The following is a 25,629-nucleotide window of genomic DNA, read 5'->3' on the forward strand; positions in this document are numbered from 1 at the left end:
ACTCCACTTTCCTGCATTATCCCCATATCCCTTGATAATTTTCAAAAATCTATCGATCTCTGTCTTGAATATACTCAACAACTGAGCCTCCACAGCCCTCTGGGGTAGAGAAGTCCAAAGATTCACCACCCTCTGAGTGAAGAAATTTCTCCGCATCTCAGTCCTAAATGGCCGACCCCTTATTCTGAGACTGTGACCTCTGGCTCTAGACTACCCAGCCAGGGAAAACATCCTGGCTGGGTAGTCTAGAGCCAGAGGTCTAGCCTTGTCAAGCCCTGTAAGAATTTTGTATGTTTTAAATCAAATCAAATCAAATCAAATCAACTTTTATTGTCATTGTTAGTGCACAAGTGCAGTACAACGAGATGTAGGCTTGCGGCTCCCGAGAGTGTACATTTAGATTAAGACATTTAAACATTCAACATACATTTGGCTTGTAATACATTAACATAAACATAACCATAATAAAGTGCATTGGCAGATGTGCAGGCTTTAGAGTTTATTTGTGGAGTTCAGTAGAATGACAGCCCTGGGAAAGAAGCTGTTCCTAAATCTGGTCGTACGGATGTGAATGCATCTGTAGCGTCTCCCAGATGGCAGGAGGGTGAACAGACTGTGGCTGGGGTGGGTAGGGTCTTTGATGATGGACCGTGACCTCCGTAAACAGCGTTTCTGGTATATGTGCTCTATGGTTGGTAGCCGGGTGCCGGTAATGCGTTGGGCAGTTTTGACTACCCGCTGCAGGGCTTTCCGGTCATAGTAGCTACAGCTGCCATACCATACTTGATACAGTTCACCAGGATGCTCTCTATTGTGCAGCGGTAAAAGTTAGAGAGGATCAGGGGTGACAGGTTACATCCCTTCAGCCTCCTTAGGAAATATAGCCTCAATGAGTTCACCTTTCATTCTTCTAAACTCTAGAGAATATAGGCCTAGTCTACTCAATCTGTCCTCATAGGACAATCCCCCCATCCCAGGAACCAGTCTGGTGAACCTTCGTTGCAGTCCCTCTATGGCAAGTATATCCTTCCTTAGGTAAGGAGACCAAAACTGTACACAGTACTCCAGGTGTGGTCTCACCAAGGCCCTATATAATTGCAGTAAAACGTCTTTACTCTTATACTCAAATCCTCTTGTAATAAAGGCCAACATACCATTTGCTTCCCTAATTGCTTGCTGTTACCTGCATGTTAACTTTCAGTGATTTGTGTACAAGAACACCCAGGTCCCTCTGAACACCAACATTTCCCCATCTCTCACCATTTAAAAAATACTCTGCTTTTCTATTTATATTGGTTGCACTGTAATGCAAATTACAACACATTTACAAATGTTTCTCAATCAAAGTTTATTGCAAATGAATAATTTGTTACATAATGTCACCAAACACTAAAGAATGCATTTTAATTTACTAATTAGATAGTTCTATAATGGTAACTTATAACTAACTAGTTGCTAAGTGGTACACCCCATGTTAATTGTTTATTCCAATATAAAGGGAGTGCTGTGAAATAACTACTCATTTTTCCTTTTGGAATATTACCACTTAGCAGAACATTCAGAACCTAGAATTGCTCTTTTATTGAAAAATGGGTGAATGCCTGTTTTCTACATAATTAACGAAGATCTAATGAAATCACATGAATACAGCTTTAAAATTTGCATTCTGAAAATGCGATTGTGTTAGCAATTCATTCATTTTGGAGAAACACAGGCATTTTTCATTAAAGAGGGATTTTACCTCCTAATTAGGTCTAGTTTCTAGTTAAGATGTGAATTAAAGTACTACCATTAAGACAGGTAAGAACAAAGAAAATTGGAGGGAGAAATTCACTATCGTCCTGTTTGGGGCGCTAATTTTTAAAAGTTTGAAAAGTTAGTGCCAAGCGCTAACGATTTTAAACATTTGAAAAATTTGTCGTTTCGCTCTAAGAAGGAAGTGGATGCTAAATCAAGCGCTCCACCTCCTTCTTGGAGCCCAATCGGCAGCAGGTGGGGCGGAGACTTCAGCAGCGTTGCACGCTGGGCCGTGCAGCACTGCCACGTTCAAAGGCTCCTCCCCTCCCTTAAAGGGAAGGGCCATCGCTGCAGGCTCTGCAATAGAAAAATTACCTACCTGGACCATCAAGGCATCCGTGATCCGCAGAGTGCTGGGATGATCAGCTCCGGGCAGGAACGCACGAAAAAAAAGGGAACAAAAACGGTAATTTTTTTTTTACTTACCTTGGCCACCTCGCCTTCAATCATCGGCCCCGAAGCGGCCGCCTGATGCACGCCTCCTGCAGCTGTCGGTGTTTTCGACCGGCTGCTGCTGCCCTGGGCTCCCCCACCTCCAGCGATCATGAACACCCACCCCCAGGACTTGCCAGGCAGCATCTGAGCCATCCGATAGCACGCTGGCCTGAATCTGGTGAACCTACATCAGGATGCATATTTGTGGCGGACAGCTCGCCAGTCCTATTTAAATGAGGCTCAGTCCTCAAAATGGTTGCAGCCTCTTTGATCCCAGCGCAGTTGCGTGGCCAGCACACTCCACTGGTTTCCCACTGAAAAGTTAAAATCGACCTCACAGAATTATAGCCTAGAAATGACTTGAATATTATATGAAAGCATCAAATTCCACTAATCACTACTTTAACTGCAACATTAACCTGCTTAAAATGAAATGCCTCTGCTATAAACCTGTTTGTACAGTAATTGACATAACAAAACTCACTACGCACTTGGTTTGAGCATAAAGCAACACTTTAATCAACTTGTTTCAGAACATGGAGGTCTAGTTGTACTTCACTAGTTCCTTGTCTTACAAAATGTCCCTGGCGAGCTGGGGCCGACGCCCGAGTATTTATACTCCTTGGACGGCGCCACCAGCTGGCTGTCCTGCATTATTTCACGAGTAGTTTCTTTCTTGATGAATGATGAGATTTATAACATTCTTCCTGCCTAAAAGATTTGGAAGTCCGACAACTTCCTCTTAGCGGATCAGGTGGACCACGAATAGCCGCAGTCTTTTAGATTTTTGTTTATGGCTAGAAGGCACATCTCCCCGGACCGTGTCTTGGTCCCTGGGCTGCTTGATCCGTACTGATGGATCGACAGGGCCCGTGTTGTTCTGATCGACCCGAGGGAGGCTGGGGAGATCGTGACTCCGGGTGCAGGTCCCCACAGGCACAGAACTGGCTTCATCCTGTTGGATAGTCAGGGATTGACCAGCGTCCTGGCCTCGGGTGGCCATCCCACGGGGAGTGCTCGGCTCCCCGAGTGGATCCGGTGGGGCAGCTGGCAGATCTCTTGATGCCCCAGGTAGGGCGTCATCTTTGGGGGAGCGCAGAGTGTCGGCATCATCCCCATGGGTCCCTCTATCGGGTTGAGTCTGTGGAACCGGCTGGACAGGTAGCCAGGTCCTGGAGTGAAACGGTGGACTCACGGCTATCAGGGTACCGCATTTGTACGTACGTGGGGATGACGTCCGTGAGTTCCACCTCGTCGACAAGAGGATCGGTTTTAGATGATCGGACAAATCTTCGGAGCAGCACGGGGCCGGGAGCTGCCAACCATGATGGTAGAGACGTTCCATGGGTGCAGCAATGCTGGAAGCTGAAGAATCGCTCGTGAGGTGTGACATTGGTAAACGTAGAAAGGAGAGACCTGATGGAATGCAACACGTCAGAGAGCATAGTTTCCCACTGCTGGTCTGGTAGGTTGCGTGACCTCAGCGCAAGACGAACAGCATTCCAAATGATAGCGTTGTATCTCTCAACCTGTCCGTTACCGATGGGATGGTACGGTGTCATTTTACTTGTGGTGATTCCCCGTTGGGAGAGATAACTTTTGAGTTCCCTTGACATAAAGGAGGGACCCCGATCAGAGTGGATGAAATTGGCTGTACCGCAAAGGGAAAAGACTTGATCAAGGCATTGTGGAAGTAAGCATATTGGGACAGGGGAAAGCAAAGGGAAAGCATGAATATTCATCCACCATAGTCAGTAAGTAGATGTTTCACGTTGAGGAGGGCAATGGCCCTTTAAAGTCAATGCTGAGTCGCTGCATAGGCTGCATAGCGTGTATGAGCGAGCCATCCAATGGACGGAAGAATTGCGGTTTTAATTCCGCACAAATTCTACAGGAGGAGCACATTCTTTTCACATCTTCTGTAGAAAATGGGAGATTTTTAGATCGCACAAAGTGCAACATACGAGTAACGCCAGGATGGCATAAGTCAGTATGAAGATCCGCCAGAGTCGAAGTTGACATAGAAGAGCAGAATGTCCGTGTGAGGGTATCCGGGGCCACATTCTCTTTGCTGGGTCGATAATGTATGTTTTTCCAAAGGTGGCCAATTCCATCCTCCAGGGTTGTATTTTGTTATTCTTGATCTTAGTGCGTTTCCGATTATCCAGCATAAAGGCCACGGAGCGCTGATCGGTTATAAGTGTGAAATGGCGACAAGCGAGAAAATGACTCTATTTACGTATCGCTTCGATGATGGCCGTAGCCTCCTTCTTGACAGGAGGATAATGGAGCTCGCTACCCTGCAAAGTTCTGGACAGAAATGCAATGGGTCGACCACCTTGATTCAAGGTAGCAGAGATCGCCACATCCGATGCATTGCACTCGACTACGAAAGGAAGATTTTCATCACTGGAATGAAGCGTGGCTTTTTCCAGTTGTTTCTTGAGGAGGTTGAAAGCTGAAATAGCCATTGCCTCCAATGGAAATGACTTTGCGTGAAGCAGGGGCTGGATCTTGTCGGAGAAGTGGGGTATCCATTTCGCATAATAGGCGAACATGCCGAGGGCCCGACGAAGAGAGCTGAGATTCGTAGGGGGAGGGAGCTCCTGAAGCGGACAAAGTCGCTCTGGATCCAATTTGATGACACTGTTGCCCACCCAGTAGCAAAGGATGTTGACTGATGGTACTGATTTCACAGATTTAGACTCATTTAAGGTTAAGTTGCGATGACGGAGAACATCAAAAAATTTCTGGAGGTTGGCATCATGCTCCTTCCGGTCGTGACCAGCAATGGTGATATTATCCAGATATGGAAAAGTGTCTGTTAAGCTCTCCTGTTTGACTAGGCTATCCATTGCCCGTTGAAAGATGGCCACCCCATTGGTGACCCCAAATGGAAGGTGACAAAACTGGTAAAGCCGACCATTGGCCTCAAAGGCCGTATACTTCTTGTCAGAGCCCTTTAACGGCACTTGATGATATGTGCTCTTTAAATCAAAAGTTGAAAATGCCTTGTAGTTGGCAAGGTTATTGACCATGTCATCAATGCGTGGTAGTGGGTAGGCATCCAGGTCGGTATACTGGTTAATAGTTTGTAAGTAATCGATGCAAAGACGTTTCTTGTGTTGCTTCAGAGGATTTTTAACAATGACGACTTGAGCCTGCCAGGAAGATGAACATGGCTCAATGATACCGTCAGCTAGAAGGCGAGAGATTTCTGTCTCGATAAAGGATTGATCATCTTGGCTGAAACGTCGTGATTTAGTGACTAAGGGCTTACATCGGGAGGAAAGATTGCCAAACAAGGAGGGCTCGTCGAGCGAAGCCGCCGAAAGTGCACAAAACAGTACTTTGGAAATAGTAAGCTTCGGCTTCAATCCTTCTGTGGTAGAGAATTCCACAGGTTCATCACTCTCTGGGTGAAGAAATTCCTCCTTATTTCTGTCCTAAATGGCTTACCCCTTATCCTTAGACTGTGACCCCTGGTTCTGGACTCCCCGACCATCGGGAACATCCTTCCTGCATCTAGTCTGTCCAGTCCTGTCAGGATTTTATAAGTTTCAATGAGATCCCCTCTCATTCTTCTAAACTCCAGTGAGTATAAGCCCAATCTACCCAATCTCTCCTCACACGTCATTCCTGCCATCCCAGGTATCAGCCTGGTGAATCTTCGCTGAACTCCTTCCATGGCAAGAACATCCTTCGTCAGATAAGGTGACCAAAACTGCACACAATACTCAAGATGTGGTCTCACCAAGGCCCTGTACAACTGCAGCAAGACATCCTTGTTCCTGTACTCAAACCCTCTCGCTACGAAGGCCAACATACCATTTGCCTTCTTAACCGCCTGCTGCACCTGCATGCTTACCTTCAGCGACTGGTGCACAAGGACACCCAGGTCTCGTTGCACTTCCCCTTCTCCCAATCTATTGCCATTCAGATAATAATCTGCCTTCCTGTTTTTGCCACCAAAGTGGATAACCTCGCATTTATCCACATTATATTGCATCTGCCATGCTTCTGCCCAATCACCCAACCTGTCCAAATCAGCCTGGAGTTTCTCAGCATCCTCCTCACAGCACACACGCCCACCCAGCTTTGTGTCGTCTGCAACCTTGGAGATATTACATCTAGTTCCCTTGTCTAGATCATTCATATATATTGTGAATAGCTGGGGTCCAAGGACCGATCCCTGCGGTACCCCACTAGTCACTGCCTGCCACTCGGAAAAAGACCCGTTTATTCCAACTCTTTGCTTTCTGTCTGCCAACCAGTTCTCTAGCCAAGTCAATACCTTGCCCCCAATCCCATGTGCCTTAACTTTACACACTAATCTCTTATGCGGGACCTTATCGAAAGCCTTTTGAAAGTCCAAATACACCACATCCACTGGTTCTCCCTATCTATTTTACCAGTTACATCCTCAAAAAATTCCAGTAGATTAGTCAAGCACGATTTACCTTTTGTAAATCCATGTTGACTTTGTCCGATCCTGTCACTGTTTTCCAAGTGCTCTGCTATTACATCTTTTATAATGGACTCTAGCATTTTCCCCACTACCGATGTCCAATTGATACTGTCCAATCTTATTTCACTGCGGAATATCGCAGGGGTTAGAGAGAAGACTTTTGTCGCATAGGTCTGGGCTAGTTTCAGGTTCAGATCTCAGAATCATTCTAATCATTGCATCACTCGTTGCCCTGAAGAACACACATATTTTAGAAGTCATTTTTCTTTAAAATACATTTAATATTACAACCTCAATAAATCAACCACATTTCCTGTCTCATTGGCTCCATGAAAATAATTAGGAAAAATGTCAGAAAGGTTAGGCTTATTGTCAGCCAATGACATGAAAATGTTAATTGTCAAGATTACCCAAGGGTCTTGCAGCTTCATTGTTAAATGCTTGTGAAAGAGACCCGAGAAATACGTAAAACTAGCTCATCATTTTTGTTAATTAAAAAAATTCCTTCCTCTCCTGAAAGCATTGACTCTTGCTGACATATAATTCCATGTGCACTGGTTCTCCTCTGGCACCCCAACTGGCCATTATTCACTCTGTGAGCTTAGACAGTCAAGTCTAGATGCTCCACTCAGGTGAAATCCCAAGAGTCAAATAGTAGAGTTTGCTCTCTCACCCCCGATGAAGAGGAAGCATTAGAACTCCTGAGGATAGAGAAGTTGGGGAAGTAGGACAGCAGGTTCATCAGGACATTCTGGGTCTCCTTCTCATTCTATTGTATTCCACATTATCTGTCAGCAAACAAGATCAGGTTCCTTCCACTGAAAGCGACTTGAACTTTGCTCCTCAGCAGCCCATTGTAATCTCTTCTTTTCCTCCAAAGATTTGCTCAAGGAAGAGGCAAAGCCAGGCCTCTATGCATCCAGACAGCCAGCAACACATGCTGGCTTTCACTCTTTCCCTCTCAAGAACCAACCCAGAAACATCCGCCCTCAGGAATTAGAAAGTTAGGCATAGGGGAGCGCACTGGGTGAAACGTAGAGCACGAGCAAGTAGGAGCAGCTGGGGGGTGGAGCATGAGGAGGAGGACTTTACTGACCAGAGAGTTGCCTCTTAGCTGAAGAGCCTGGGGGTCCAGATTTAACATATCTTGCTTTTAAAAGAAAGATGCTTGCAGATTATCAGATGTATGTGGAGGCATTAGGGACAGTCTGCAACACTGTACAATAGGTGGTGGGTCATTTGGAGGAGCTCACTATCCCAACATCTGTATTACTCAAATGGATAGCTTCTCAGCACTGCAGTCCATCCTGGAGCATGTGACAACTCCTTATATAAATGTGGGCCGTAATGCCTGTTTTAGGCCCCCTTACAGAATTGGATTATGATGAGTAGAGCAGGAGCACCCCCTGCCCCCGCACCCCCACCCCCCCCACCCCCCTACAGTACTCATGATCGGCTCCTCCTCCATTGCCACTCCACCCCTCCTGAGCTCGACATTCATCGATTTAAAATAGGCACAGCTCTCTGTGGAGGCACGACAGGCATGGGCAGATTACCCAAATAATGTAAGTGTGGCCCGAGATCCAATTTCAGGCCGGCGTCCTGGTTTGGTCGCACACCACTGGTGATACGCTCGAAAATGGGCCATAACCGATTTTTACTCCATTACGTGTGCAGGCACTGTTCTTGTTAAGGTTTGGAATGGCTCTCATAACTGTTATGAATGTGGGTGCTGATGTGTACAATGGAAGGTTGATGGCATTTTAGTGGTGGAGTGGCCAGATGTGGAAATCAAAGGAATGTCTCCTATATCAGGGTGGCATGAATGTGCTTTGCAACCAGGAAAAAGTTGACCTTCATAATCCCCTCATCTGCTGCTGTTGCTCTTGCTCCTGGGGCAAATGCGGGTAAGAGTGCCTCTGCCCGAATTCTCATGTGTGGGGTTTCAGTGTATGGGTGTCATACATCTCTAGTGCAGCCTTACCACCCTGGGTGCCATCTGTTCCTCCTTTTCTTCCAGAAAGCAAGGGAATCTCCAATTCAAAACCCATTTTATGCCCATGTCTGAAAGTTTTTCTTAGCAGATTGATAAATTTGACACATATTTTACTTCATACTTCACTGATAAATAACTCAAAAGATAAAAAAAAAAAGTCAATTGTAGTTTATTGCTGAAAACATTTTTGAGTTGAAAATAAACTTCCTGCCTCTTAACTATACTGTTGCTCACGAGTGCCATTGGTACTTCCCTTTTCTCTATATCATCACAGTCATCTTCCTCAAAGCAAACAAACAAAAAATATCACCCATACCCCCTACTGCTTAGGCATTTCCTCACAGATCTTTATCTCATTGCTTTCTAAATCAGACATTTCCTCTTTTTAATCCTCATTTACTGTTTGTCTGCCTCAGTGTACAGTCCACAGCTAGTCCCGTCCTCCTGTGACATGTTACCATTATTGCTGTTATCAGTGGGGTTAAAAACAATTAAATTCTATCCTACAGTGATTAAAAAGAGGTCACAATGCACAGACTCTTTTAAAAGTTAAAGCACAAAGTATAAACAGGCTGACAGGGCAGTGAGAATTATGGGATTTCAGGATAGACGCACTTTAGCAGAAAATGAATAAATGTGAAATCCCATTATTCTGTCACTTTTTCTTGTACTTATGAAGAGAGCCATATTACTGTATCTTGATAGTTTATGATGCAGTTTTGCAAAATGTTAGCAGTCCAAATAAGTAAATATTTTTAAATGTTGACCCGTGCACGGCCGCTGGCAGCCCTCTAGTATCTTCTCAAGTGGTCATTCTTCATGTGTGTCCTCGGACAGCGAGTGTCAGCAAGTTATTCAAATAGGAGGGCGGGGGTGGGTGTGTGTGCAATAATCCCAGTTGCACCTGATCCTGTCATTATCTGATATGATCACTTCCAGTAGAAATCACTGGGTTGTGATTAGGAGTGGGAAGCAATGCTCCTGCTAAGCCACGCGCGGTCACACAGCAGTCTGGAGCTCCCACGCAGGCCGCTCACCGGCTTTTATATGGAAGAAGTCTCGCATGCGCAAAAATTTGAATGGGCCGCAGTCAGTTTAAGGGACCGTGCACAAAAAAAAGAAAAGAGGGAACATTGGAGGGAAGCCTTGGCTGATTTTCCCCTTTCTAGCCTGGAGTGACTGAGCTCAATTGTCCTGCTCCACTGCAGCCCTGAGGTGATTAATGAATTCAGATCAGGGATTGAACTTGGACCTTGTATGGTTCACTATTTCATGAGCCATAAGGTTAACTCCCCAATAGATACTTTTTAAAGACTACGAGTTGATTTCCTATGGCATTGCATATGGGGAGTCATGCTTTTAGTTAGCATAATTGGAGCAAGGCGAGAGAGAGAGAAGTGGGCAATGGGAGCAGGTAGATCGGAGGGAGAAGGGGAGGAGGGAGTAGGGGGAGAAGTGAAGAGGAGAGGTGAGAGGGGAGGAAAGGGGAGAAGAGAATGATGGCGAAAAGTTGATGGGAAGGGGGAGTGGGAAAAATGTGAGCAGGAGAAGAGGAGGAAAGGGGAGTGGAGAAGGATGGCAAAAGGTTGATAGGAAGGTGGAGTGGGGAAAAGGTGATAGGGAAAAGGAGAGATGGGAAGAGGAAAGGAAGTATAAGAGGGGTAGGCGAGGTGGATGGAGAAGGGGTGGGAATGGAGGACTAGCGGGGAAGATAGTTAGAGGGATTGGTGGAGATGGGGGGAGGATGTGGAGGGAGGCAGTGTTAAAAACTATCTTGGGAGGGTTGGCAGTAAACTCTCTCATATGTTGGGGGGGCAGGGGGATGGTGGGCAAAGCTAGCAAGCTCTCTTAGCAGGCAGTAGGGAGCTATCAGTCGCAAGTTCTCTCAACACAAGCGGAGTGGGAGTTGGGGTTTGCAAATGCCCACAAGCTCTAACACGGGAGAGGGGGGGGGGAACGGCCAAGACACTGGGGGGAAAATTCGGTTGCTTTGCACTTCCCGCTAAGAGGGCGCTAATGGGGCGCAAAGCAACTAGTGCATGGGCATGGTGATGTTTGCGCCGCTCATGAAATTAGCCAGACATTTTGCGGCGGTGCTAAACACTACCGCCACGATCTCCTACACCCGCAGATTGTGACGTCAGTCGAGCGTGCAACACCCTGGTAGCACCCCGGACCGGATATTGAGTGGCATCCCCGCCTTCCTGCCTGCCGCTAGCAACGACAGGTTGAGGGGAGCGTTTTGCAGTCAGGAAGGGACTGGGAGAGCGCTGTTTAAAGGTGACCGCTTCCTGCCTTTTTTTGTCGGTGACATTTTTGCACCATGCATTCTGAGAGAGAGAGAGAGACTTCTGGAGAGATTCAACGCTCTGTGAAGGAGTTTTGGGTACTGAGCAGCACTTTGCAGGTTCATTTGGATTTGAAATTCCTTGCATCAATTTAGAAGAGACTATGGGGGCTGCACTCTAAGCTCTTTCCCTGGGCCTCTCCATTCTTCTTTCCAGCAGATTTGATGTACAGGTCTCTCCAGGCCGAGATTCAAGGCTGCAATGAGCAGGGTGTGGATGGAGAGCAAGATCGACCCTCCCCTTTAAGAACTGGCCGGCACCAATGTGTCTGTGTTCCATTGCTGACTGACATCACATGAGCTTCGCCAGCGCTCTGAGTTAGCGCCTCGCTTCTCTGCGTTAGCGCCTTAAGAGAGGTGTGTAGCGCCTGATTTAGTGCTCCAATCACCTCCAGGTGCGATAGAAGCCAAGTTTGCAGTCAGAGGTGATAATTAGCGCCAGGCGCTAAACTTTGCGCCTGGCTGATAATTCCGCCCCAAACAGGGTGATACCGAATTTCTCTCCCCCGAGTGTTCCTCAGTGGGGGGAGATATTGGTCGAGGCTCTGCAAGCCTCAATAAGTGGCGGGGGGGAGAGGGGGTGGGCTGGGATGTTGGTCAAGGGTGCTAAAGTGTTTCAGTGGGGTGCCATGGAATGTAAATATTATTTGACAAGCATCTCACAATGTCTCTCGGTGTGGAGGGCTGGGGGTAGGGGGTTTACACGGCTCTCGTAGTGTCTTTCGGTGGTTGGGGGGGGGGTGTTGTGCTCAGGACCAAAAATTCTTTGGCAAAGTGATTGCACGATGGGAAGAGTGATGGTGGCGGACATGCAATGGCCGAAGGTTGACAAGTAAAAGCAGTGTCCAGGAGAAGGTGCGTTCCAGTGAGCATTGGAAGGGACATGCTCAAAGTGGGAAGGAAGGTACTACAAAAGCTGGGGGAAGGGGGTCGCGGGGGGCAGCATGTTAGGCCAAGATTTTTATCAGCAAGTTTTCTTTCGGATTCATGGTTCTGAAAGAACGTATGTTCATTGGGGTTCATGGCTAGAACGACAATGCCACATGGATTACCTAGCTGTCTGTTGGGAAGGCAGAAATAGCATTTGAAAACCTTACTTTACTTTTATTATCTTGCACAGATTTTCAACTAATTCTGGTGATGCAGTCAGTGAGAATGTAGAGTCTGCGGCAGAGCCGTTGGGGGTGGCCAGGACTGCACAAAGACTCATGACAGCTCCTGTTTTTACATTTAATGTTACATGACATGTTTAACACTGGATCTACCTATCACAGCACCACCTACAGACTTAACAGAAACTGCAGGTAAATGTCGACATTTTTAAAATGGATCCTGACATAGGAAATTTCAGTGCATTTTGAAGTAGAATCTTGCAATCTACTCACTGATTTTTATATATATTAGATGTTTAATGATCATCATTTAATCATTCATTAGCTTCTTACCTTTGGTCTTTCGTTCATGTTGAAATGTTCTGCCACGAAACTGGGGTGTTTCTTGAAAAATATTATTCAGGTCTTCTTCCCAGAACTCTGGATCTAAATGCTTTAGAAGCTCTTCTATTGTATCAAATCTAGCAATTGCCTCATCCAAAGACTCCGCTGTCAGTGGTGAAGCAGTAGCTGCTGAGGAATGCCATAACGGCCCCTGTACAGAACAGCATAACCAAATTATATTAAAGTACCCCAACATCATTATATCGTTTCAAAACCAATATCAGCATTTGTATCTATAAAGTGCTCTATTGTGTCAAAATGTCTGTGTTTCACAGAATGAATTACTCTGAAGTTAAGCAATTGTTATGTAAGCAAGCTGCAGCTCCAGCACTGAAAATTTTCTAAGCCTATAAGCCAGTTACACAGGGAAGCATTAGTACCAATGGTGTTTATTGGTCAATTGATCATCTATGCATGGGCTAATCCTCAGTAATGAGCCAGCACTGTTATTAAAATTCATATAAAAATCATAGTGCATAAACATCTAAGTTTGCACTCAAGTAACGTATGTTAAAAAAATAAGATACCAAGAAAATTGTCCCAATATTTTGAGAAAAGATTGTTTGTGCTTGTCGTGCCATTGGTTTAATATGGTGCCTCTGGCTTGGCCAGTGAATTTAGCAGCAGATAGAAAGTGTACACAATTAATTTGCAGTGTTTTTTGGGAGGTGGTTGGATTTTTTTTCACAGTAGAGTGGTGCACCTGTAGAAAAAAACCTGTATGAATATAGTGGTGTGGAGATGCCGGTGTTGGACTGGGGTGGACAAATGTAAGAAGTTACGCAACACCAGGTTATAGTCCAACAGTTTTATTTGAAATCACAAGCTTTCGGAGCGCTGCTCCTTCATCAGGTGAAGTGGAGAGATGCATAAAGACACAGCTTATATAGTCAGAGAATAATGCCAGATGATTACAGGTAATCTTTCTAACTGCCATTTATCACACCTCGGCAGAGAGATAATCACAGCAATCAAAGGTGTGAATGGTGTCCAAACAGGTCAGTCAGGAAAACATTACATCAAAGAACAATGTTGCATCTGCAACATTTGACCCCTTGTGACCCCACCTCATTGTTCTTTAAGGTAATGTTTTCCTGACTGACCTGTTTGGACACCATTCACACCTTTGATTGCTGTGATTATCTCTCTGCCGAGGTGTGATAAATGGCAGTTAGAAAGATTACCTGTAATCATCTGGCATTATTCTCTGACTATATAAGCTGTGTCTTTATGCATCTCTCCACTTCACCTGACGAAGGAGCAGCGCTCCGAAAGCTTGTGATTTCAAATAAAACTATTGGACTATAACCTGGTGTTGTGTGACTTCTTACATGAATATACAGTATCAGTGACTGCAGCAATTTAACTGTCAATTGTTTCTTCCCTGTAAAAATCAGTCAGCAGTGCAGCCTTGTAACTTGCTGGCTGCATGATGATGCCACTAGTGTAATTTTTGGGAGGGGTAGGGGAAGGTGTTCCAACCAAAGCTGCAGTTTGAATCCTGTAACTATTTGTATCAGAACATTGAGCGAGTATGTGCACATTACCTCAAAGTAAGATTATTTATGTATAACAGCCACTTGGTGTGAGAGATTCCCAGACATTTTGGACAGCTCCCCCACTTGACCTCACTCAATACTGGAAACATTTCAGAATGATAGATGTTCAAAATGGCCTGCAATCTATTTCTATTTTGCACACGCGTTGAACTGATACTGCTTCAGTGAATCATGTAGTAAAACTGTCCTGTAAAAATCTACTTTACAAAGTGGATGAGATGAACAGCACTGACTTTGCCACACATGTCGCAGCAGTTCAGTGCCTGAGTGGTGAAATACAGAGTTAAGATCAATAGCCCCTCTGCTGCTATATATAGATTATAGTCTAGAGGAGCAATGCAGTCTTGGATTTATATCTTAACCTTTTCTAAAGGCATATGAATTGATAGTATAGCTGAGTTAAAGGCCAGCTAAATTTATATTAAATCATTGGCTAAGCTGAAGGAAAGTATTCATTCAAATCAATGCAAGTTATCTACTTTCTTAAACAGGAAGCACTATCCACAACTAGAATAGCTTAAACCTTAATTATTTTTCTAAGTATCAGTTAAAGATTATTAAAAAATTAATTTAACAATGCACAGGTTATTCAAAGTGTTCTGAACAGCAATGGTTTGTAGAATAATCCTGCCTTGCTTTTTTGTTGCATTTGGTGCAATTTCATGTGTCGGTGCAGGCTCGATGGGCCGAAATGGCCTCTATCTGCACTGTGGGGTTTCTGTGATTCTGATTCTGTGATCATTCCTTTGGTGCATTCTGAGGAATATGTCATCACTAGGCTGGATTGTGCTTTATAAATACCACAGGGCTGGAATTCTGCCTAGGTGCCAGGATGCATGCATCTGCCAAATCCATCACAGACCCAACCAAAGTTTGCAGAGTCGGAGGGAGGACGCTTGCTTTTCACGGGAATGACAGGCGCCCATACCACTAGGGTCACATCTTGGGCACCGCCTGCCTCAGAAGGCTAGGAATTCTGGTAGAGCTTAGCCTCTTTAGGGGGTGTGCAGCCACCAGCTGCTCCTCCCCCACCCCCCAACAAAAATTAGGACTTTCATTCGCCCTTTTTATAAGGGGGCCAAAAACTGCACAAAAATGGTTGGACATATTTTAGGGTCTGTGCTCGCCTCCAGGTGAGGTTCCCCATGCAACATTTGGCAGCCAATCCTATGCCGGGTCCCTCTGAGGGGCGGGCAAGTGGGAACTCCACTTTCTCTTAACACTCGGCCTTGCAAGAAGTGGATAGATGCTCTGCACTTTACAGGGCCTGTGTATAAGAAGCTCCACTGAAGGTCGGGTCCCAGCTTACTATCCGGCACAGTCCCGCTGAAATTGTGGTGGTGTGCTGAAAGGAATGCAGATGTTTTTTCCCAACATATTTATCTTATATATACAACTGGGCCAAAATGCTGTAGAGAGCCATGAGCATGCTTACATAAAAAGACAACAGCAGCAAAAACTTGCTTTTATGTAACATTTTTAACATTAAGAAAGGCCTAAAGGGGGTATAAATTAATCTTGGGCGGGAGTGTAAAATGGGCGATAGCAATTTGGCAGCTTGTTTTGCACTGCATCCCACTTTCTTTTCCATTGACTCCAAAAATGTTATTTTTTGTGGCTCTCTATTGATGTTTTACCAGATTTTGCCAATTTCTACCAGAAGTCACTTGTTCACAGTTTTGACATGGATGGTGTTTATTATCAGCTCCCTGTCACGATTCACATGCAAATAATCCAAACTTGTACTGTGCCTGCTGAAAGTAGCATTATTGCAGAGGAACCGAGGATCTCACATGCAGTCAGAGTTACTGCAAAAAAGCACCTGGCATTTTTATTGCAGGTTTATTGATCTTGGTGTTTCTTCAGGAAAATCTAAGTCAGCATAATGGAGAGAAATCATCAGCATTCCCTCATCACTTCACAATTACTGTCTCTGCCACTAAACTGATAATCGGATCCACTGTGTGGTATAGCATGCTGAATGCCTTTATTTGATACTTTTTTGCAAAATTATATTGTATATTGGAACCTAAATCAAAAATTAAAATAAATAGATTAGCATGTTTAAGAATTCTGCAAAAGAGAGGAGATTTAAATTTCATTAGCAGCATTTAAGGTGCTGTTATCAGGCTTGTTTGTCATTGTTATTCTGTATTAGCCAAACTGCTGACTTGCATAGCCAGAATATTACTACATATATCACTGTCACTAGTACACAAGACATATTTAATTTCCATTATTTCTAAAGCAAGTGACTCTAACAGGTTAATCTGGTGGTGTATTGACATGCCCCACCACAGAATGGCAAGATTTTTCTTGATGCTGATTCTTAGCATGGTGAGTTGCCAATCACAAGACTGCAGTCCGTAGGGGGTAAATGCAAAGGCATTTCAGTAGAGGGGATGGAGGGCAATCAAAGGATAAATTAACCTAGGCCTCTCTTGTACTCCATACCGGAGGAGAGAGCAGGTTAGCTGCCTATATTTTCAGCCTGGGAATAATGTCTGATATAGGGAAGAGTGAAAGAGGGGAAAAATTATGTCTTAATGAAGAGGGAGCATGAAGCAAAAAAGTAAAATAATATAAACACCTTAAGGGGCTAGAAATTCAGTGCATTTGCGCCTCTCGTTAGCACCCCTGGGGGGCGCTAATGGGGCGCAAATGACTTTTTGCCTGGGCGTAGTGCCGCTAACGACTCCCGCTAAATTCAGCAGGAGTTTAGCGGTGGCGGTAACCGGTAGCGCCCCGCTCCGCTGCGCAGGTGATGACGACATCATCACTGTGCGCAGCGCCCCGTTCTCGCCCCGCCTGCAAAATTGGCCCGCGCCCCCTGAATTGGCACAGTGACTGATTCAGGGGGTAGGAGCGGCGTGGCAGGAGGCTAAGTAAAGGGGATGTGGCGGGCGGGGAGAAAAAAATTTGGTCGACCTACCGTTGCCTCTTTGAACGCGGGGTCCGTGCCACGATCTGGCAGCCTGGCACTCCTCTTGAGTGCCAGGTTGCTGGCACGGCACTCTGCTCCCCTGTGGTCCAGGTAGAGCCCCACAGAGTTGTGGGCTTGGGCCCTCCACTTTAAAGATGGGAAGAGCCCTTCCATGCGGTAGTGCTATGTGGCCCAGTATGTAGTACTGCAGAACGCACCGCCCTGATATTCGGGATTAGTGCTCTAAGAAGGAAGTGCAGCGCTTGAATTAGTGCTCCATCTCCCTCTTGGGCCGCTAAAACTGAATTTACCGATTGCCGCCGTAATTTTGGTCGCTAGCGTATTTTTCCCCCCTTGACTCTTTACATAGGATATACGGCACAGAAACAGGCCATTCGGCCCAACCAGTCCATGCCGGCGTGTATGCTCCACCCGATCCTCCTCCCATCTTTCCTCATCTAAATCTATCAGCATAACCCTCTATTCCCTTCTCCCTCATATGCTTGTCTAGCCTCCCCTTAAATGCATCTATACTATTCGTCTCAACCACTCCCTGTGGTGGTGAGTTCCACATTCTCACCACTCTTTGGGCAAAGAAGTTTCTTCTGAATTCCCTATTGGATTTCTTGGTGACTATCTTATATTGATGGCCTTTAGTTATGCTCTTCCCCACAAGCAGAAACATTCCCTCTGTATCTACTCTATCAAAACCTTTCATAATTTTAAAGACCTCTATTAGGTCACCCCTCAGCCTTCTTTTTTGAAGAGAAAAGAGACCCAGCCTGTTCATCCTTTCCTGATATGTATACCCTCGTATTTCTGGTATTATCCTTGTAAATCTTCTCTGCACCCTCTCCAGTGCCTATATATCCTTTTTACAATATAGCGACCAGAACTGTACGCAATACTCTAAGTGTGGTCTAACCAAGGTTCGATACAGGTTTAGCATAACTTCCCTACTTTTCAATTCTATCCCTCTAGAAATAAACCCTAGTGCTTGGTTTGCTTTGTTGTAGCTTTTAGTGATTTGTGCATTTGTACTCCGAGATCGCTTTGTTCCTCTACCACATATAGACTTACACCCTCTAAGTGATAAGTGACCTCCCTATTCTTCCTACCAAAACATAATGCCTCACATTTATCTGTGTTGACCTTCATTTGCCAATTATATGCCCATTCTGCAAGTTTATTAATGTCCTCCTGTAATTTGTTGCTGTCCTCCTCAGTATCCCCCCCAATTTGGCATCATCTGCAAATTTAGAAATTGTGTTTTTGATTCCAAAGTCCAAATTGTTAATATAAATTGTGAACAACAGTGATCCCAGCATTGATTCTTGTGGAACACCGCTACCCACCTTCTGCCACTGTGAATAGCTACCCTTTACTCCTACTCTCTGCTTTCTGTCTTGAAGCCAACTAGCTATCCATTCTGCTACTTGTCCCCTGACTCCACATTCTCTGACTTTGTTCATCACTCTATTATGGGGTACCTTATCGAAGGCCTTTTGAAAATCTAGATAAATTACATCTACTGCATTACCCTTGTATCCTCTCTCTGTTACCTCTTCAAAAAATTCAGTGAGGTTGGTCAAGCAAGACTTTCCCTTTTGAAATCCATACTGACTATTCCTTACTATGTTTTTGGTTTCTAGATAGTCTTCTATTTTCTCCTTTAGTAGGGATTCCATTATTTTTCCTACCACCGATGTTAAGCTGACTGGTCTATAGTTCCCTGGACATGTTCTATCCCCCTTCTTAAATATAGGTATTACGTTAGCTATCTGCCAGTCCTCTGGCAGTACACCTTTTTCTAATGAATTATTAATTATGCATAGTAATGCCTCTGCTATCTCTTCCCTAGATTCTTTTTAAATGCGTTGATGCAATCCATCCAGACCAGGGGTTTTATCCTCTTTGAGTTTGATTAGTTTATTTAATATATCCCCTCTTTTTATTTTAAATGCACTTATCTCATTACTAATCTCATCATCCAATGTCATGTCCACCTGTTCTATCTCCCTGGTAAATACTGAAGCAAAATAATTATTTAATATTTCTGCACTCTCTCTATTGTTACCTGTGGTATTATGCTGTCTATCCTGTAATAGCCCTATTGCCATCCCAACTGTTGTGTATGTACCTTTAAGGGAATAACTGGTCTTAGACTGCAGTACCGGCAGTGACCACCCCTGTATAAAAGGCCCTAGCAGGCTTCTGTAGTTTCAGTTTCAAGCTGCCTCTTGTTCAGTAAAGTACCTGTTAAACTGTTCTCCCGAAGTCCGTGTATTATTGAGGCGCGGACTTTACAGTGGCGACGAGTAAGTTCGAACTCACCTGCAGTGTGGCATCATCTCACGGGGATCTCGCCTGAAAGGAAGGTCCTGGAAGGTCGTAGTCTGAGCAACGGGCGTCGACCGAGGGCAACTGCCCAAAGAATCCATCGGTGTTTGGAGAATTGCGGGAGAGACTGTGGTTCCAGCGAATCGTGCTGGTAGTAGGTAGCGCGCTGACCTTTCCGGACTGCTCGGGCCACGCAGCGTCGCCGGGAAAAGAAAACAAGAGAGAGAGGGTGGAGCGCACAGGGCACGGTCGGTGCTCGAGAACAGGACAGTGGAGAGAAACCAAACAGGGGGGGAAGGAAAGCGAGACGCGCCGAAGCTGCGGGTCGCCGCCATTACCCTGTAGAATGCTAGGAGCAGCGTGGCAGTAAGGGGAAGAAGCAAAAGCGCGGGAGGCGCCATTTTATTCCATTGGGGAAGAAGCAAAAGCGCGGGAGGCGCCATTTTAAATCGCCCAAGATGCCGAAAAGTGGCAGTATCACTGCTTTCGACAATGAGGTAGAAGACTGGACCACGTATGTAGAAAGAATCGAAGTGTACTGCAAGGCAAATGAGGTGGCCGATGGAAAGAGGGCGTCGGTATTATTAAATCTGATGGGTGCGAATACGTACGGCCTATTGCGGAATTTAATTACCCCAGCTAAACCAATGGAGAAAACTTTTGAGGAGATTGTTCATATCTTACAGGAACACCTAAGCCCTACACCACTGCTGATAGTAAAAAGATTCAAGCTCCATAAAAGAAACCAGCACAAAGATGAGAGCAATGCTGACTATCTTACGGAACTACGCAAGTTATCGAAGCACTGCCAGTTCGGAGCAGGACTGGCAGACACCTTACGGGATAAGTTTGTCTGCGGGCTCCAGAGTGAAGGAACCCAGAAACGACTACTTTCAAAAAAGGACCTGACGCTAGAACAGGCTTTCAGCGTGGCAATATCCTACGAAGCAGCAGCACGGGGAGCTGCGGAAATACAACAGAAACCACAAGAATACAGCGCTAACGAAATGGCGTATGGAGCCGAAAAGTGCTATCGCTGCGGCAGAACAACCCATGAGCAGAAGGACTGCTGGTTCAAAGACAAAATTTGCAGGCAATGCGGAAAAATGGGACATACAGCAAGAGTCTGCAGGTCGGGAAAGAAGACCAACACGACAAGAACTACGAAGGAACAGTACAGGAAAGTAAAGAAAGTGACAGACAGTAGTTCAGAAGATTAGGAGGGTGATAAGGACTCCGGGAGCAGGCGACTAAGTTGTTTAAAATTACACAACGTGATCGCAAAAGAAGATCACCGAACCATTTGGGTAACCCTCATGATAGCAGGGTCCCCAGTGAAGATGGAATTGGACACAGGATCAGCCCTAACTGTCATGAATCGACGAGACTATGAGCGGCTATTCTCACACATACCCTTAAAGGACACATCCATTATATTGAAGACATACACGGGGCAAAAGGTCTACCCCAGAGGAAAAATAAGGGTGCCAGTTGAATATAACGGAAAGGAAACACAGAAACTATACTTGTATATACTATGAGATGGAGGACCACCATTATTGGGACATGAATGGATCCGAAGACTAAAATTGGATTGGCATTCCATTCTGGCACTAACTGTGACTGACAAAAAAGATGATGACGTCGCACCTGGACGTCTGTCACAAATTCTATCTGACGCGGAAGAGGTGTTCCAACAAGGGCTTGGGACTCTAAAAGGAGTAAAGGCAACCATAAAGATTGAGGATAACACAACTCCAAAATTTTTCAAGGCCAGACCGGTGCCATACGCGATACGCCCAGCTGTGGAAACTGAACTGGAGAGTCTGGAGCATTCGGGGGTGCTGTCTAAGGTGGACTGGAGCGAGTGGGCCACACCCATCGTTCCTGTAATGAAGAAATCATTGAGCAGCACGCCTGGGGAGCCAAGGAAGGTTCGCATCTGTGGGGACTTCAAGGTGACTGTGAACCCAGTGCTGCACACAGTACAGTATCCGTTTCCGCGGATAGAAGATATTTTCGCCTCGCTATCTGGAGGGAAACGTTTTACAAAGATTGACCTGGCTCAAGCGTATCTACAAATGGAGGTGGAAGAAGCATCTAGGAAATACCTCACGATAAACACTCACGAAGGCCTTTACCAGTACAATCGACTGGTATTTGGGGTAGCATCGGCCCCGGCTATGTGGCAGAGGGCAATGGAACAAGTCCTGCAAGGGATCCCGGGGACCCAGTGTTATTTGGACGACATCCTGGTTACGGGCGAAAATGACAATGAACACCTTGCCAACCTGGAACAGGTGCTCACGAGATTGCAGGAATATGGCTACGAGCCAACCGTCCCAAATGCGAGTTCTTCAGGAGACAAATCTCGTATTGTGGCCACATGATTGATGAGGAAGGGTTGCATAAGTCGCCAGACAAGATTGAGGCTGTAGTCAAGGCTCCAGCACCAGAAAATGTGTCGCAACTGAGGTCGTTCCTCGGGTTGGTGAACTACTACCATTAGTTCTTGCCGAATTTATCTACAATTCTGCACCCACTGAACGCCCTCCTTCAAACTGGTGTAACATGGAAATGGAGTGATGAGTGTAAGCGTGCCTTTCAGGAATGTAAATGCCAAATCACTTCAAAAGAAGTATTGGCCCACTACAACCCAACACTACCGATTCGGTTGGCATGTGATACGTCACCTTACGGCATTGGAGCGGTGTTGTCACACAAATTCCGTGACGGTTCAGAGAGGCCAATAGCATTTGCATCGCGCTCGCTAACCTCAGCCGAGCGTAACTATGCCCAGATTGACAGGGAGGCCCTCAGCCTGGTGTGGGGGGTGAAGAAGTTCAATCACTATCGGCACGGGCAGAAATTCACCCTACTGACTGATCATCAACCCCTGGTCTCAATTTTTAACCCAAAGAAGGGCGTTCCGGTGATGACGACGCAACGGCTGCAGAGATGGTCACTTTTTCTAGGGGCACATCAGTATGACATAGAGTACAAAGGTACGAAACAACATGGAAACGCTGATGGGCTGTCGCGCCTACCGTTGCCTACGGCGGAAGAAGCATCTGCAGTGGACCCTGTGGAGATATTCCATGTGACCATAATCGAATGTTTGCCTGTTACAAACACAAGTATTGAGGAGGAAACCCAAAATGACCCGACACTCTCTTGGGTCTATGATTTGATGGTGAAGGGATGGCCAGCATATGGCGACTCACTGTTGCCAGCATTCTCGCCAAGGAGGGAACAGCTGTCAGTGTGCCGGGGAACCTTGATGTGTGGATCCCGAGTGGTAATTCCACCCAAGTTGAGAGATAGAGTGCTCAGTGAGCTTCACGAGGGTCATCTGGGAGGGGTAAAAATGAAGAGCCTAGCCAGGGCGTTTGTGTGGTGGCCGGGAATTGATAAAGAAATCGAGGATATGACCAAGAGATGCACAGGATGCCAGAAGGTCCAAAACGCTCCACCACAGGCCCCGCTACATCCATGGGAGTGGCCCTCATCTCCATGGCAACGGGTACACATTGATTTCGCTGGTCCATTTATGGACTCAATGTTTCTAATCGCTGTGGACGCCCATTCAAAATGGCCAGAGGTCATTAAAATGTCCTCCACCACCACGGAGAAAACTATTGCAGTCCTAAGGACCATCTTTGCCAGGAATGGGTTGCCAGAACAGATCTGTTCCGACAATGGCCCACAGTTTGTGTCTGAGGATTTCCGGAGGTTCCTGAAGAATAATGGGGTGAAACATTACACATCTGCCCCCTATCATCCAGCCACAAATGGATTGGCTGAGAGGTTTGTTCAGACCTTTAAAAAGGCCATAAAGGCAATGTATAATGACGACATACCACTGCAACACAAGGTGGATAATTTCCTGTTTGCTTACCGGAATGCGACACATGCAGTAACCAACCAAACTTCAGCCGTACTGTTTTTCAACCGGAGACTAAGATGTCGCTTGGATTTGCTCAAACCAAACATAAGACAAGATGTTGAGGTTAAGCAGTTCCAGCACATAAATGAGAAGCCAACCAGGAGCTTCAAGATAGGCAACCAGTCTTGGCCCACGACTACCGAACAGAAAAATGGCAGCCAGGCACGATATGCACACAGCAGGGACCACTAATGTACACAGTGGACGTTGGAGAGAGCATCATGAGACGCCATGCTGACCAGATTCTAGAGTCACAGGAACAAGCCAAACCTGTACCACAAGCATGTGCACCTGGTAATGAGCCCAAAGTACAGATTGCGTCTACCTCAGAAGCAGGGGTATTGGAAGCTGACGAACCAATCAATGACAATGAGCCAGAATTGACTCCACCGCCAGAACAGGATACTCGAGAAAGGCGCTATCCAGTCTGGATCAGGAAGCCTCCTCAAAGACTGAACTTATAAATGACTATTTCAGTTGATGTATATATTACTGAGGAAATTGTAATTGTAATTAGTTATTATTTAGTTGTTAAATGAATGTTATGTACTGTTTATCTAAATGGGGAGGAATTGTTGTGTATGTACCTTTAAGGGAATAACTGGTCTTAGACTGCAGTACCGGCAGTGACCACCCCTGTATAAAAGGCCCTAGCAGGCTTCTGTAGTTTCAATTTCAAGCTGCCGCTTGTTCAGTAAAGTACCTGTTAAACTGTTCTCCCGAAGTCCGTGTATTATTGAGGTGCGGACTTTACACCAACCTTCCTTCTTTTATTGATGCTTTGTCACGCAACAGGGCTAAAAATTACTTACCGAGACAGAACTTGTGACTGCCTCCCAGTTCGATTTTGAGGGTTGCGGCTGTAAATCGTCCTGAAACAGAATGAAATAAATGTCCAGACTATTGATCACCTTCCTTGTTCATGTTATTAATATATCCAGTATCCTTGCAATGTGAAGTGTTCACGGCACTGATGGGAGGCTAACTAATAATACTGAATGCTCGCACTAAATTCATTTTTCGATCTAATGTCCCTCTATTACAGTGGTTTTGCTATAATAGTTGTGGCTTTCTGTAGTATAAAAGAAAATTGCATGATATTACTCAAGCTTGCAATGAGATCAATTTATAAAGAAAGGACATCTTTCTTCAACACTTTGAAACATTTTATGAAATGTGATGCTTTCAATTTTCTGGTTGACAGCTGATTTTCTGCTTTTGCTGTGGGGCTCAATATATACATCATGTCAAAACTCTCCGTATTAGCAGTCTAGGATGTTGTAAAATGAATGTTTTAAAGGCTTTTTAAGAAGTGAGCTTTGAAAGGACTCATTGCAACAATGTCACTGTCTGTATGCGTGTGGATCATTATGCCTAATTGAGACTGATAATAAATACAAAGTCTCAGCTTCATGGAAGGGATTTCACAGTGTTGGACTGTCACAAGTATTCACTTGTACTGAATATGAAGTTGGTTAAATTTCAGGGGAAGAAACAGAATCATATTTGGGCCTAGAATCCAGATTGAGTGAAGACTGCAATTTCAAAACACACCTCAGAATGATTGAAGAGTCTCTTATACAACTTCTCCCCTGCCGCTGGTCCTTTAATATCCAAACATTTCATGGTTTCTTTTTCCTTTTCAAAGCCTCGCTCCATACCCGCAGCCTAAATTAACTTTCAGTGTATATAGCTTTGCCATGTCCAGACCCTTATTCATAAATGCAATTCCTGTATAACAAGATTTTCTCTCAGAACATGTCAATGACTACACCGAGAAATGGCACACTGCGCTGGAAGAAGCCATAGCAAATGGATTTACGTCATTGATCATCCATCTGCTGAATTCTTCATCTCAGCTGCACCCAGTCACTCTGGGCTGCTTTTGCACATCACCTTGTGCCTGGTTTTGAGTGCCAATGGTGAAAGCCTAGGAGTAAGTTGCTGGGAGTAGTGTGTGATGTCGAAGACCCAATTGGTGAAACGTGGAGAAAATAACTTAAAATCAGTATTACCACTACAGAACTGGAAAAGTGTCAGCAGACAGGATTGGATAGGACAATTGGCTGTCTACTTACGAATGAGTGAGAGGAGATTGATGGAAACCTTCTCTTCCCTGACTACAGTACAGTGTGGGAGGCTGCCCATTATTGCTTATTTGAGGTACAGTCTGCCTTATTAGTGAACATTCAAGGTGCTTAAAATGATAAAGGGATTAGATAGGATAGATACAGAGAAACTATGTCCTCTGGTGGGGAAATCCAGAACAAGAGGGCATAATCTTTAAAATTAGAGCTAGCCATTTAGGAGTGAAATCAGGGA

At 45.2% G+C, this 25,629-nt stretch overlaps 1 protein-coding gene across 3 annotated transcripts in view; it reads right to left on the reverse strand.

Annotated features, from left to right (window-relative positions):
* pdgfd (platelet derived growth factor d) overlaps positions 1 to 25,629 on the reverse strand; it is a 199,052-nt gene that overhangs the window by 36,217 nt on the left and 137,206 nt on the right. For 2 of the 3 annotated variants that reach the window (XM_085999058.1, XM_085999057.1), the window contains exons 4-5: positions 24,120 to 24,179; positions 12,489 to 12,690 (exon numbers count right to left, since the gene is read on the reverse strand). In XM_085999058.1, the coding sequence (XP_085855184.1) occupies positions 12,489 to 12,690; positions 24,120 to 24,179 (262 nt within the window). The remainder of the gene's footprint in view (positions 1 to 12,488; positions 12,691 to 24,119; positions 24,180 to 25,629) is intronic. The other variant, XM_085999059.1, reaches the window with a different exon arrangement.

The sequence above is a fragment of the Somniosus microcephalus genome, chromosome 10 (genome assembly GCF_052327205.1).
Source record: "Somniosus microcephalus isolate GS21.2 chromosome 10, FLI_Smic_1.0, whole genome shotgun sequence".
Taxonomy (NCBI): Eukaryota; Metazoa; Chordata; class Chondrichthyes; order Squaliformes; family Somniosidae; genus Somniosus; species Somniosus microcephalus.